The 15907-nt window shown below is 41.0% G+C and overlaps 1 protein-coding gene across 11 annotated transcripts in view; it reads right to left on the bottom strand.

Annotated features, from left to right (window-relative positions):
• The window catches only part of CACNA2D1 (calcium voltage-gated channel auxiliary subunit alpha2delta 1), an 840216-nt gene that overhangs the window by 32775 nt on the left and 791534 nt on the right, over positions 1 to 15907 (bottom strand). For all 11 annotated transcript variants that reach the window (XM_044280115.1, XM_044280114.1, XM_044280117.1 and 8 more), the window contains 5 exons: positions 15060 to 15122; positions 14457 to 14560; positions 13935 to 14021; positions 12042 to 12109; positions 1197 to 1238 (listed from right to left, as the gene is read on the bottom strand). In XM_044280115.1, coding sequence (XP_044136050.1) covers positions 1197 to 1238; positions 12042 to 12109; positions 13935 to 14021; positions 14457 to 14560; positions 15060 to 15122 — 364 coding nt within the window. The remainder of the gene's footprint in view (positions 1 to 1196; positions 1239 to 12041; positions 12110 to 13934; positions 14022 to 14456; positions 14561 to 15059; positions 15123 to 15907) is intronic.

Genomic DNA, 15907 nt, shown 5'->3' with positions numbered 1-15907 from the left:
TCTTCAGAAGCTCTAGTACCCCCATGGCAATTCACCTGCTCCACAGTCATATCTTCATCATGCATGTTTATGGTACTCCTCTACTCTGACTTGTTTTGTGTTACAGCATACAGTACATTGCTGTCAGATAGTGTGTGAGGCCTATAGAAGTTTATAGAAGTGGATGAATCTCAAGAAGATTCATCACTTAGTATTTGAAAACTATGAGCATATAGTTTTCTCACCTCAGTGTAGAAGTCAACAGGAGAACAGGCTTGTGTCCTAACATCAAATCTACTGGTCCCTGCTCTGAGATCTACTATTGAAAAGAGTCTACTGGTAGTATATATAATTAAAGCCCCTTGGTTTGTACCTGTTTAACTAGAAAAAAAAACATGTTCTACAAGCTTGGAACATATAGACATTGAATAGTTGGATTTCACCATTCAATTCCAGAAATTATAACTTAAAGTGGGGTTAATCCGGAAATACATCTCTTCACCTCAAGATAGGTGCTAAGTAATAGATGTGGGTCTAAAGGCTAAAACCCCTGTGAAGGAGGATCCTATGTCTCTGTGAAAAAAATATGGTGAAAATCTTTTCCATGTAAAATCAAGAGGGCACTACCTCCTTCTGGAGAAGAAAAAGTTCAGTCTCCAGAGGCATCAAGGCTTCATTACCATAAGACCTGTTAATAGTCTACTTCGGGAGGTTGTCACTGCAGGAACAGTTGACAGTTTAAGAAAAAGGTTTAGATGATATCTTACAATTAAACAGTTATGTTTATGAAAAGTGTTCTCACTGCCCTTTCCTAAATTCACATCCTCACCCATCCTTTTGGTTGAACTTGATGGACTTGTGTCTTTATTGAACTGTACTATGTACTGTAACATTATCACCATTTTTTTGATCGGTAGAGGTTTCAGTAGGTGGACCGCTACAGTTGAATACCCTACACTGTGGATAAGAGATAAGTTGTCATTTTGAAGCAACCCCTTCATTTCTTCAAACTATACATTAGTTTCATCATTGAATGTATACAGACAAAAATACATCGTTGTTCGCCTGTGAAACCCTTCTTAAAATAAAACTATAAAAGGTACATTTTTCTAAATCACAGTAAATTATATTTCCTTTTAAAATTTTCACTGATCACAATTGGGAAAACACAGCTGTAGCTCCAGATTTCTATTTTATACAAGTTGGAGAACCCTTACCGAGCTGTCCTGTTTACAGTTACAGACTTCATCCATCTTGCACTGCGGAGGGGAAATGGAAAATTGTATTCATTAAAAAGACACAGAGGAACATGATCAAGCTCTGGGAGTATCCTGAAGACAACAGCACAATTGTTCCAGAGACAGGCAGAAATTCACATTGTTAATATGAGTTAATGCAAACACTTTTGTTATGTAAATACAGTACAGCATGTAATTACATAACTAGTCACTGGGATTATTCTAATAACATTATAAAAATCATGTTATGCTGGTGTATGATTATGTTATGCATCAATAACACAGATTGTACTTGATTACAATAGAGAATGGTACTGATTAAGATGTTAAATGTCAAAGCAAGACAATCTCACTTTAATGCGCTGCTCATTAGATCAGTATTCAACTTGTGGTTGCACTTCCTGTGTCAATGGACTGAACCAGAACTATACTCCTTGTATGACATTCCTTCTATAATTAGATTATCATAGTTGTAGCTCCTAATATAAGACCATTGCTCATTTCAAACTTCTTCCACATTCACTTAGTGTGCATTGCCCTGTAATGTATTCACCAGATGCTTACTACTTGCTCACGACTGGTGAATTCATTGTAGTTATTCTTATGATAAATGAGAGAATACCGTAAAAATAATATTTCAAGTGATAATGTTAACTCAAAGTAGGAAAAGCCTACATTACTGTATATGCGCTGACCAGTTATTCAAGCTATGAATTCGCTATGCCGTTGATATCAAGAGGCATTACCCAGTAAAGAACCAACAAGTAAAAGAACCTAGGAACAAGCCAAAGTATAGTGAACACACAATGCGGGACATTTACCTGGTATTTTATGCCACTAGTTGTCAATGATGTGTAAAGTGATATGTCTAGATTTTGCCCCTCATTGCTTTGGCAAATTGCTCTCCTCAGCTGTAGACCACTAAAGACAGTGAATGGCTACAGTGGTTTGGAAACAGACAGTACCGAGTGTACCGGACCAGCACCACAGAGAACACTGCTGGAGAAATGGGTGAGTATATAATTTTATTTTAAAGAGGACCTTACACCGCTCCTGACTTGCCTGTTTTAATAGCTACATGCATACTCCATGTAATAACAATTCTGGAGCATCTATTATTATGGCTCTATGTTGTTCCATTACTAGAGATGAGTGAATCAAAGTTGACGAGGTGGAATTCGATCCGAATTTCAGGAAAAATTCGATTTGCACTGAATCCGAATTTCCTTAAACTGGCTCCTGCACTTGTGAGGACATGGAGCAAGGAAGCCTGGGAACGCGGGATCACCCATAATGCCATGCATGCAGCCAATCAGCAGCCAGCCAGCCCTATAACAGCAATATAAATAGCCTCCGCCATCTTGGATTCTGCCATTTTCCAGTGTACTTAGTGCAGGGAGAGACGTCAGCAGGCGTCAGGGACAGTGCTAGGAAAGACTTAATTGTGCTAAAAAAAAAACTATTTAAAAGTTCAGGGAAAGATTATTCAAGGTGTAGAGAAAGGATAGGGAGGAATCATTCCATAGCATTTATGTAGAACAGGGTTCAGTAGGGGAGGTTACAGCCTGGGTAATAGAAACTATCCGATTACACCTTGCTGCACTGACTGCAGATCCAAATTGCCATAATACAGCCCTGTAATTCCAGAAAACCGTTCGTGTTATTGGGGTGCAAGTTCTGTTTTATACAGCCATTAACCCCTTCAACCACGAGCCTGTTTTCACCTTCCTTCCCAGGACATTTTTTGCAAATCTGACATGCGCAATTTTATGTGGTGCAAAATTCAAAACGCTTTTACTTATACAGGCCATTCTGAGAATGTTTTCTCGTCACATATTGTACTTTTTGACAGTGGTAGAAATAAGTAAAAAAAGAAACATTTTTATTTATAAAAAATACAAAATTTACCAGAAATTTTGAAAAATTAGCAAATTAGCCAATTTTGATTTCTCTACTTTTATAATAGATAGTAATACCTTCAAAAATAGTAATTACTTTACATTCCCAATATGTCTACTTCATGTTTGGATCATTTTGAAAATTTTTTTTTTTGGGGGGGGGGGGACGTTAGAAGGCTTAGAAGTTTAGAAGCAAATTTTTCTGAAAACCCACTTTTTAAGGCTTACATAATAGAAACCACCCAAAAATGACCCCATTTTAGAAACTACACCCCTCAAAGTATACAAAACTGATTTTACAAACTTTGTTAACCCTTTAGATGTTCCACAAGAATTGATGGAAAATGGAGATGAAATTTCAGAATACCACTTTTTTGGCAGATTTTACATTCTAATACATTTTTTCCAGTAGCAAAGCAAGGGTTAACAGCCAAATAAAACTCAATATTTTTTACTCTGATTCTGCGGTTTACAGAAACACCCAACATGTGATCGTAAACTGCTGTACGGGCACACGGCAGGGCGCAGAAGAAAAAGGAACGCCATATGGTTTTTGGAAAGCAAATTTAGCTGAACTGGTTTTTAGATGCCATGTCCCATTTGAAGCCTCCCTGATGCACCCCTACATTAGAAATTCAAAAAAGTGACCACATTTTAAAAACTACGGGAGAAGGGGCCAGTTTTGTTGGTACTATTTTGGGGTACATATGATTTTTTATTGCTCTATTTTATGTTTTTTGTGAGGCAAGGTAACAAAAAAACAGATGTTTTGGCACCGTTTTTTTTTAATAATGATATTTTAGTGTCTCATAGTCTGAGAGCCATAGCTTTTTTATTTTTTGACCGATTCTCTCAGGTAGGGTCTCATTTTTTTGTGGGATGAGGTGACGGTCTGATTGGTAGTATTTTGGGCGGCATACACCTATTTGATAACTTGCTGTTGCAATTTTTGTGATGTGACAAAAATATTTTTTTTTTACACATTTTTTTTATTTCTTTTTTTACAGTGTTCATCTGAGTGGTTAGGTCATGTGATATTTATATAGAGCTGTTTGTTACGGATGTGGCAATACCTAATATGTATACTTTTTTATGTATTTCACTTAAGCACAATAATAGCAGTTTTGACACAAAAAAAATGATGTTTTAGTGTCGCCATGTTCTGAAAGCTATATTTATTTTTTGGGCGATTGTCTTAGGTAGGGGCTAATTTTTTGCGGGATGAGGTGACGATTTTATTGATACCATTTTGGGGGGCATACGCCTTTTTGATCGCTTGGTATTGCACTTTTTGTAATGTAAGGTGACAAAAAAGGAAAGAGAATACAGAAAAATTGATGGGTGATTGTAAACTTTCTAGTGTATGAACCAAATTATGTTGATTAGCTGTTCATTGGTGAAAGTCATTTGTGAAACAGCCTTTATGGAAAAAATTGATGGGTGATTGTAGACTTTCTACTGTATGAACCAAATAACGTCAATTAGCCATTCATTAGTGACATTTTTTTGTCAAACAGCCTTTATGGGGAAAATTGATGGGTGAGTGTAGACTTTCTTCTGTATGAACCAAATTACGTAGATTAGCCATTTATTTTTTTGTGATACAGCCTTTTTGGGGAAAATTGGTCGATAGCTGTAAGAATGGTCAAAGACAATATATGTCCTTTATGGCCCACTGGGTAAATGTGGTTCCTGCCCAGCCACACGGCCAGGTGACGCCGCTTCCAGCTCCACGTTCTCACGCCATTGGTCCTGCAATAATGTCCACCTCTCCTTCCTCATCCTCCATTGTGTCCTCAGCCTCCACTGCAGGGACAATTCACAGTGCCCTTCCAGCATACCACGGCTGTGTCTTGCTGTTTTGAACCTCGTTTGCTGGGTGAACTGAGTCACACAGGGGAGGAACTGCTCTGTGTCCTTCATTAAGAGATTGAATCCTGGCTTTCTCTGTGACAACTCAAAATCGGAACCATGGTGACCGACAACAGGAAGAACATGGTGTCAGCGCTGCGTCATGGAGGGCTGAGCCATGTGCCCTGCATGGCACACGTGTTCAATCTGGTTGTCAAGCGGTTTCTGAAGTCTTTCGCCGATCTGCAAGATATCATAACAATGGCCAGGAAACTTTGCACGCACTTCAGCCACTTGTACACCGCAAAGCACACCCTCCTTGAGCTGCAGTGGTAGAATGGCATCCCCCAACATAGGCTGATATGTGACATTTCCACCCGTTGGAATTCCACCCTTCAAATCTTAGACAGACTATACAAACAGAGAAAGGCCAAAAACAATTTCTTGATGATCCAAGCGGACAGGAGTACTCCCCTGTGTAACTTCGATGTCAGCCAGTGGCAGCTCATGCGTGACACCTGCCTTTTGCTCAGGCCCTTTTAGGAGGCCACATTATTTGTCAATCGCCAGGACTACGGGATGAACAACGTCATTTAACTGCTTCATGTCCTGGAAAAGATGCTGGTAAATCTGGCTGGTCAGGGGACCGGGGATGTGGCGCCTAGATCTCACGGCCACATGAGCCCTGTGGGGGCTGAACTGGAGGAGGAGGAGGAGGGGGGACATTGGAGCACAAGCAATGTGTAGCAAAATAGGTGGTTTTTACACATAGGTGACAGGAGAGGAGGAGCAGAAGCAGTCAGAGGAGCTAAGCAGAGGACCCAGAGCTAGGAGTGATGAGGAAGACTAGGCAGAGGACCCAGACACACCGTGGTAGTATGCAGTGGAGATAAAGGCAGGGAGTCCCTCCGAGTCACTTGCACAAATGGCCCGATGCATGCTCACTTGCTTGTGTAGTGACAGCCGAATTGTCACCATTCGGTAGAGGGATTACTTCTGGCTCTCCAATTTGTTGGACCCTCACTACTGGTCCAAAATGGGGCCTTTTTTACACCCACTGAGAGGGAGGACAAACTGAATTACTATAGAGACATCCTATGTAGTCATTTGGCAGCTGCCTATATATGCCAAAGCTGTCCTGCCCGGCCAGTAGTGTGCCATCAGAGTGGGTGTTTAGTGAGGTAGGGGCCATAGTTACCCCAAGAAAACTCGTCTGTCCACCCAAAATGTCGAAAGACTGACCTTTGTCAAGATGAATCGGTCGTGGATCCACCAGGATTTCCACCCACCAATGCCTGATGCATCAGATTAGATCATTTATGGTGCCACACCAACACTTTGACAAAAGAGACCGGTTTCTTCTGGCTAGAGATGGCCTTGCGGTTTGCCCGGCGGTTGTTTTGTGGCAAACTTTGCTAATTTGTGATTCGCAGAACATGAGAACACAACTTTGACCCATGGCACATCTATCAGGTTGGACAGGACAGCCAATTGAGACATTTCAGCACATGGACACACACCCTACCCTATAAATAAACCCGATCTGGCAGCCATTTTACATTCAGTTTTTTGCCAGTGTAGGGAGAGGTTGCTGTGTGGTAAAGGGAAAGACTGTTAGTGACACCAAACGCTAGCTAATAGGGCCACAAAAGTCCTTTTAAGGACTGGTATAGTTGTGCTATCGATAGGTGTGACATAAAGAGGGGTGTGATATACTTATACTTTCCAACATAGAAAGTATATTATAGTGTATTTGTATTGTGCAGCAGTTGTGTGCAGTTCTGCTGCGATACTGCAGCTAGATGGAAGGACAAACGCTATTGGAATAACTAATTGCAACTGATCTGTTGCCCCCCCCAAAAAACAGCTTGAAGGGTGTGATATACCTATAATTTACCTTCTAACATAGAAAGTATATTATAGTGTATTTGTATTGTGCAGTAGTTGTGTGCAGTGCTGCTGAGATACCGCAGCTAGATAGAGGGACAAACGCTATTGGAATAAGTAATTGCAATATGTGTTATATACCTGTTTGCCCCCGAAAAATTCAGATTGAGGGGTGTGATATACCTATAATATACCTTCTAACATAGAAAGCATATTATAGTGCATTTGTATTGTGCAGCAGTTGTGTGCGGTGCTGCTCAGATACCGCAGCTAGATAGAGGGACAAACGCTATTGGAATAAGCAATTGCAACAGGTGTGATATACTTGTTGCCCCCCCAAAAAAAAAGATTTGATAGAGGGGTGTAATATACCTATAATATACCTTCTAACATAGCATGAAACATTATAGTGCATTTGTATTGTGCAGCAGTTGTGTGCGGTTCTGCTGAGATACTGCAGCTATATAGAGGGACAAACCCGGTTAAGGGGTTTGATTTACCAGCTTCCAGCAAATACTCATTATTGGGTCCTTATCAGGGGCGTATCTATCACGAGGCAAACAAGGCATTTGCCTGGGGCGGCACTTGCCAATGGGGCGGCAAAATGCCTTGTTTGCCTAGTTAGTTTTTCCCCTTGCTTTGTCCGATGCTTGCCGATCCTTCACGGCGCCGCATAGTGAAGGAGTGACTTACTACTTACTTCCTCCTCCCTGTGTTTCCGGAATTTTCACCTAACCGGCCTTGCTACCCACGTCACTTCTAGTAGTGACGTGAGAGGTGCGTCTCTCCCCTCGGCTCTGTTTCCTGGCTCTTACACTTCAGGAAGAGTCGGGCTGGAACGCACATGCGTTCCACATATGACTGGCACCAGCATCCGGATGTGGTCTAACCGGAAGTGACGACCTCTACAGCTCGTTTTTGGAACGCAGATGCGCTCCACCTGCACTTGACTTCCTCAGTCGTCCCTCATGGCTTCAACACCACACTTCATGGCATTACTCATGGCTCCAACACTACAGGACCAGGTCCAGGCAGAGGAACAAATGTGAGTGAGACGAGAGAGTTAAAAAGCAAATAGTGCACATGCACAGTGAGAGTGAGACTCATAAATAATAGTGGTATGTGTGTCAGACTGTCTATGGTGGCCCTGACCTCTCCTTGAGGCTGCCCCATACAGACTGTATGGGGCAGCCTCAAGGAGAGGCCAGGGCCACCATAGACAGTCTGACACACATACCACATTTATTTATGACACAGTGCAGAGTGCACTATTTGCTTGTGGCAGCCCCCATACAGTTTAGTGTCTCCTTGTGGCTGCCCCGGTCCCCGCCCCCCATACAGTATAACGTCTCCTTATGTCTGCCCCCATACAGTATGTATAATGTCTCCTTGTGGCTGCCCCTGCCCCCATACAGTATAACGTCTCGTTGAGGCTGCCCCCATACAGTATAACGTCTCGTTGAGGCTGCCCCCATACAGTATAACGTCTCGTTGAGGCTGCCCCATACAGTATAACGTCTCGTTGAGGCTGCCCCCATACAGTATAATGTCTCGTTGAGGCTGCCCCCATACAGTATAACGTCTCGTTGAGGCTGCCCCCATACAGTATAACGTCTCGTTGAGGCTGCCCCCATACAGTATAACGTCTCGTTGAGGCTGCCCCCATACAGTATAACGTCTCCTTGAGGCTGCCCCCATACAGTATAACGTCTCCTTGAGGCTGCCCCCATACAGTATAACGTCTCGTTGAGGCTGCCCCCATACAGTATAACGTCTCCTTGAGGCTGCCCCCATACAGTATAACGTCTCGTTGAGGCTGCCCTCTATACAGTATAACGTCTCGTTGAGGCTGCCCCCATACAGTATAACGTCTCCTTGAGGCTGCCCCCATACAGTATAACGCCTCCTTGTGTTTTTTTCTTTTAAACGGGTATTTATTGCGATATATATATCGTTATCGCGATAAATTTCTTAATATGGTTATGCAAAACAGGAAAGGGTGGAGCCTAAATAGGAAGGGTGGGGTTTACAGAGGAAGGGGTTTGGCCATGGCAGGAAGGGGTGGGTCAAATTTATATTAGGGGGGGTGCCCGAGTTTAGTCTCGCCTAGGGCAGCACAAAACCAAGATACACCACTGGTCCTTATACCTGTTTCCACAAAATACTGATACAGGGTATTGATATACGGGCTTTTACCAAATATTGATTGAGGCCTGCAATACACTGGTTTCCACCAAAAATTGATTAAGGGGTTTGATTTACCAGCTGCCAGTAAATACTTATTAATGGGTTCTATATACCAGTTTCCCAAAAAAACTGATAGAGGGTAATGATATACCAGCTTCCACCAAATATTGATTGAGGCCTGCGATACACCAGCTTCCCACAAATATTGATTAAGGGGTTTGATTTACCAGCTTTTAGCAAATACTCATTATTGGGTTATATATACCTGTTTCCACAAAATACTGATAAAGGGTATTGATATAAAAGCTTCCACCAAATATTGATTGAGGCCTGCGATACACCAGCTTCCACCAAATATTGATTAAGGGGTTTTATTTACCAGCTTCTAGCAAATACTCATTATTGGGTTATATATACCTGTTTCCACAAAATACTGATAGAGGGGATTTATATACCGGCTTCCACAAAAAATTGATTGAGGCCTGCGATATAACTGCTTGCACAAATACTGCTCTTCTATAGAGACTTTGTCACAGGGTTATTTTGAAAATGACAGGCAGAGGAAGAGGCAAGCAATTCCGCAGGGGTGGTAGAGGTCGGGCAGGTGCACCAAGCCAGAGCCTAAGTGGGAAGTTGGAGAAGGTGCGTGCAATTACATAAAAGGACGCACCATAGTTGGTTGGGTGGCTCACTCAGCTTGCCGCTTCAGCACCCTCCTCACTCTCTGCTGTACCCACAAAGACACCACCACCACCACCATAGCCCCTCCACTAGAGTCAGAGGAAATATTTTACCACCCATTCCCAGACCTTACTGATGCACAGTTATTCTTGGCATCGGATCAGGAAGAGGAGGTAGCAACGGCCGCCACCCAGCGGTCTGACAACAGTACCCAGATCAGCCCAAGGAGGGTTGTCCCCGCTGTTGCTGCCTACTCTGACATCTCTAATATCAATGGTGGTGAAGGTGACGATGATGACGTGTTGATGGACGTCACATGGGTGCCCACAAGAGAGAAAAAGGAGAGGAGTTTAGAGGGACTTTAGAGACAGAGGAGCAGATAGGGAGGAGAAGGAGGAGAAGCAGGTGTCAGCTGCTGACAATAGAGTTGCCATCTGCAGGCCTGTGCTGTCAACACATAAGTCGCGGTAAGCCATAACACTTACTTAGGGACGACCGCCTTAAGAAAGCACCTGACCTCCCATCACTGAGCCCAGTGGGAGCAACACAGTCACGTAATCACTTGATCTGTTATGTACATTAAATGCATAATTTTGGGGGCCTGTAATCTAACTGGAACAAAGTAAAATTGTTATACGGTGACCGCCTAATGTACCTCCAGCTACATAATCAATTGTTCTTTTCTGTCCGGTGAATAATTTTTGGGGCCTGTAGTACACTGGCCTGCAGTAAAATTGATATCCAATGACCGTCTAATATACCTCCAGCCACATAATCACTTGATGTTTTCTGTCCGGTGAATGCCAATGTTTGGGGCCTGTAGTCAACTGGCCTGCAGTAGAATTGATATCCATTGACCGTCTAATATGACTCCAGCCACATAATCACTTGATCTTTTATGTACGGTAAATGCATAATTTTTGGGGTCTGTAATCTAACTGGCCAACAGTAAAAATTGTTATACCGTGACCGCCTAATATACCTCCAGCCACATTATCAATTGTTCTTTTCTGTACGGTAAATGAATAATTTTTGGGGCCTGTAGTCCACTGGCCTGCAGTGAAATTGATATCCAATGACCGTCTAATATATCTCCAGCCACGTAATCACTTGATGTTTTCTGTCCAGTGAATGCTTAATGTTTGGGGCCTGTACTCCTGTGGTCTAAAATAAAATTTTTCTAGGCTCTAGCAGGGTAAATTTTTGACAGTTTCCCTGTAAGATGCATAAAAATGGCCCCTGTTTAAAATACACACTTTTTGTGGGAATTGTTGCCATTGATCCCCATCTAGTATGTCACTGCCCATGTTGTGGGACCATTTGTGCACTACTAGTAAGTATTTGGTGGCTGCAAATATGACCTAAAGGTTTTTCAGGTTTGCCTGCTATTACAGTGAATGGGGCCCACCGCAAACTTGCGTTTCGCATGATAGTATTCGCGAATTGTCCCGCCCGATATTCGTCCATCGCTACTTCTGGCTACCTGACTCAGCTACTATTCTGATGCTGCCATTTCTGATGCCAAGTGCTCCTTCTTTCACCCATCTGATTGGACTCTGTCAGAGGGGAAAAAGAAATCACTCCCCTCTGTTTACATTTATTAATATGGTGACAGGTCCTATATAGGGATGTAATAGAAGTAATCCCAGCAAACAAGCTTGCTCTTAATGATATACTTTAATATTTTTGAAGATTAAAGTATATCATTAAGAGCAAGCACGTTTGCTAGGATTACTTCTATTACTCATATGGGGATTGCCCCTTTCCAGTGCAAACACTGATACGAAGGTTGTGAGCTGTCTGATTTGGATTTTGGCTTTATAGGGATGTGACAGTAGTCTTCTATTAGCCCTGTTGTTATAAGATATGATTTATTTTTAATTTTGTTGCTCAAACTTGGATTTTTCTGTTCTCCAGTCCTAAAAATGTTATAAAGATATGTGCATGTTGAAATAAGCCTAAGTGGTATATATGAGCATACTGTTTTAAATTTTATTTTTAGGTGGCTAAGTCTGTGCCTGGGCAGACTATTACTCAAACTGCATTTGTTTTAAACAAAAAATATACTTTTTGATTCAAACTTGAGCAAGGGTGAATATGAGTAAAAAATGCTGAATATATCTGGCTTCTGTGAGGGTGTATGGTTTTGTAGACCTTATTGTCCTGAAGCCCTTAGCAACAAACTGTAATGGCAGAGGTTATGTCAAACATGCAGTCAAATATAAAAACTGTAATATAACATGTTGTTTGAAGATTATATTCAACATTGGAGGACTCTGTCATTTTAGTACAAGTGTAAAAAAATACAGAAAAACCTTACCGGGTCTTTGGTGGTAGCACTTGTAAAATTCAGCATCCAACTTTGAAAATCTATTTTTACTCCAACAACTAAAATGAAAAGACAACATTCTTGAAGTCTACTAACTTAATTTTAAGAGAGACCTACCACATGATTTTTCCAGTAAAGTAATAAAGGCTGTATTTTGCAGGCATATATTTTAGAACAACACACCACTTAATTAAAAAGTCAAATATAAAATAGATTTGTGCATCTTTTAGACTGATTTATTTGCTGCCTAAGCAATTAGTGTAAAAAAATCAACTAACTCACCCAGTAGGGTTCTAGTGTGAAGATGTGTCCAATAAATACCTGTGGTTAGACACATACTGATAGGCCACATTCACATTAGCTCACAAAGCATGCCCACACATAAGCTTAACAACAAAATGATTTTTTTTTTCAATGTGGGGTGAATTTTTAATGTGTTCCAAAGAAGTATAAAGATGTAAGGTAGGATAATAAAGAAATCTATTTTTGTGCTATGTAGGGGTTTCTGTATTCTATCCATGTTAAGTTCATTTTTGTAGATAATTACTTAATTCCTGCTGATGATATATTTCAGCAGATGTATTTCAAAGCACTGTACGTAAGTTGTAACCCTTCATTTCAATTACTTTGTTATTCTATCCTACAATCTAATTTCTCTATCATACACACAGCTGGATTATAAAAAGGGAAAGGGCTACCTGCCCCCGGGTCTCTACCATCACAGAGACCTAAGGGGCTTCCAGTTAAACTCATGGTAGTCATTATTTTTATAGTTAGTGTATACACTGCTCCCTTCTGGACCACCCCAAATCTCAGAAAAATGTGAATCAATGGTTATTCAGAAATACTATCCAGCTGAGAGTGGGTGAAGGTGCACCTGTATGGCTTTCTCATTTAAAATATAAGGGGGCACTGACTTGGGTACATATGTCATCCATATATTAGATTATCATTATTTAACTAACCGTTGCACCATCCGTGCCTGAAATACGCTGAACATAGGCATATTTCAGTATAATAAATGACCCCTATAGCCTTCAACAAAAATACATTCAAAGTTATATACAAGAGGTCTTACTATATTATCAGGTCATAGCTGTAGTTAGCTTCCATTAAAGTATGATAAGAATCCCTGACACCTTTACTTCATGCCAACATGCATGTAAGGTCTTGTTCACACTAACGTGGCGTATTTTGCCGTCCGCAAATTGTGGATCCGCAAAACATGGATGCATCTCGTGTGTCTTCCGCAATTTGCGGAATGGAACGGACGGTCCTTTATAGAAATGCCTATTCTTGTCCGCAAAATGGACAAGAATAGGACATGACGGAACAGAGAAACGGATGCGAACAGCACACAGAGTGTGCATCTCTTGCAGCCCAATTGAACTGAATCGGTCCGCACCTAAGCTGAAAAAAATGCGGAACCAAACCACGGTCATGTTAATGAGCGCTAAAGCAGAGTCCATGTTTGGAATCAACTCTGATCATGGACTATAAACCCCTCAGATGCCATGGTCAACTGTAACTATGGCATCTTAGTGGTCATTTACTGGGAGTGCTTCACTCCTGCTGACTGAATGACTCCACCATATTTATTATATTTATGTAATAAAACACAGGAAAAACTACAAACATTGCTATACTCATACTACCTGAAGAATGAAATTAACATGTAATATTTATTGCATAGAAACATCATAAAAACAAAACCCATAAACCAATATCAGAATTGTTGGGATTTTTTTTTCATCTCCACCCCATTTTTTGCCTAAATTGTACTGAATATTAAACGATGCAATAGAAATTAAAACTTGTCCCACAATAAACAAGCCTTAAACATCTCAACAACCATTTTAATTATACACATATGTTACTACTTACCAGCAGGCTTAAGAAGTTTACCATCAATGGTTATTTCAACTGCCTTGCTCACCATTATTCCATTTTCAAAAGTGGCAAGCCCAGTTCCTAGGAAAAAAGAGAATACCTATTGGTTTGATAAAACAGAAAGGTATAATACAGCTTGATTTATATGAAATGCTATATGTGACAAGAAAACTAGAAGAAAGGGAGGCCCCTACTGGTAGAAGGCTGGGCCATACTTTTTTTTACATGTACCATCAAAATTTTATCTGAAAATAAACCAGTCAGAGGATTCCTTTCTAAACAGTGTTCCAGCTAATATAATGACACTGATCTTAATGCCAAATAATAATGAAATATGATCTTGTTAATGCTAAAACCGATGCTCAGCCATCTCACAAGTGTCAGCAAATTGTCACTCAAAAGTGATTTGTACAATTTTGTGATCTAAAATAGCTTTCTCAGATACACAAACATACCAGTATAGGAGTGGGCTAATAACACACTCTACTTTTCAATTTCCACTGCAATGTAACTTACTGTTGAAGTAAGGGGCAGTAAACACATAATTGTCATTGTCCAAGCTGCGTTTGTAGTAGCTATCTTCGTATGTTTCTGGATCTTCGTACCAGTACTCCCCAGCACTAAAAAATTGAAGACAGATATGAAATAATCAATTTGCAAAGAGTAAAACAAAATCTATATACTTACTATGTAATAATATATGTTCACCTTTACGGTCTGCAGGGGAACAAGTCAATCCCCAGATGGGCACTTGTGTAAGGTGAGACCCTATTCCTATACATTTTGACAAAAAATGCTTGCACTGTCGCAATGTTACAAGTGAAACACATTTTCTAATATGTTTCACCAGTAACACACTGGACCACCAATAACACATTGAAAAACCACAGCGTAAAACACATGTGGTTTGATTGTCTGGCAATTTGCCAAATACTGTGAGTCTAAATCTGTCATTGATTATGGCCATGACAAGGTTTACTGACACTTTAACTTTTTTTTAAGTACAAATTCTATATAATATATCTGTCTATTATATAACATGTTTTATAGTGAATATTGCAGCAGTGAATGCTGCTGTCCGAATCATTACTTACATGCCCAGCTTCTGTATACACTTACCTCATCGGATAAACTCTTGTAATTCCACCATCAGTGGCTACAAATCTAGCTATAATTCCTTTCCTGAAAATAAATATTATATAACGTTACACATTATTGAAAAGATTATTACATGCTAGAAACACATTTAATACCAGGATGATTCCTACTTGGTAATTTAACATATAAAGCTGTGTGTGTGTGTGTATGTCCGCTAAAGGAATCCGCACCGTCGCATTTACAATCACAAAATTTGGCACACATGTACATCAGGTGTCTGGGAAGGTTTTAGACTGGATCTCAGCTCTCTAGCACATACCGTTCCTGAGATATTTCCAAAAAATGCATTAGCAAATAGAAGCCTGGTCACATGACGCTTATCAGACAATAGAAGCTTGCAGGCACTTAGTCTCCACATACACACAGTTATACACCAGGTTTCCATAACAACCCAGCCATTTTTCTTCACTGCTATAGGTCAGCTTTAAAGGGGCAGGGCGCTGTGACACTGTTAAGGTAGTGGAGTGCTGTGGAGGTCAGAGTTTAGGGGGCAGGTAGGGTGGCCATTCAGGCCACCCTCAAAAGATGGACTTAAAAACTCTGCACCCAGTTACCGCTAAGTCACGCCCCCGAATCTGTTAGGCCACACTCCCTCTCACTCCGCAGCCGACAGGGATTGAAAAAATGTAGGTAAAAATCAACTTCTGTCAGTTGCGGATGGAGGACAGGGAGTCTGAAAGCCAGACAGTCCAGCCTAAAACCGGACCTCTGGCAACCCTAGGGTCAGGCTGCTGTGGAGGTCACAGTTAAGGGAACTGTACGCTATGGAGGTCAGTGTTAAGGGGAATATTGCTGTAGAGACCACTGTT

This window comes from Bufo gargarizans, chromosome 2 (assembly GCF_014858855.1).
Source record: "Bufo gargarizans isolate SCDJY-AF-19 chromosome 2, ASM1485885v1, whole genome shotgun sequence".
NCBI classification, from domain to species: Eukaryota; Metazoa; Chordata; class Amphibia; order Anura; family Bufonidae; genus Bufo; species Bufo gargarizans.
This window is presented reverse-complemented; position numbering and strand designations above follow the sequence as displayed.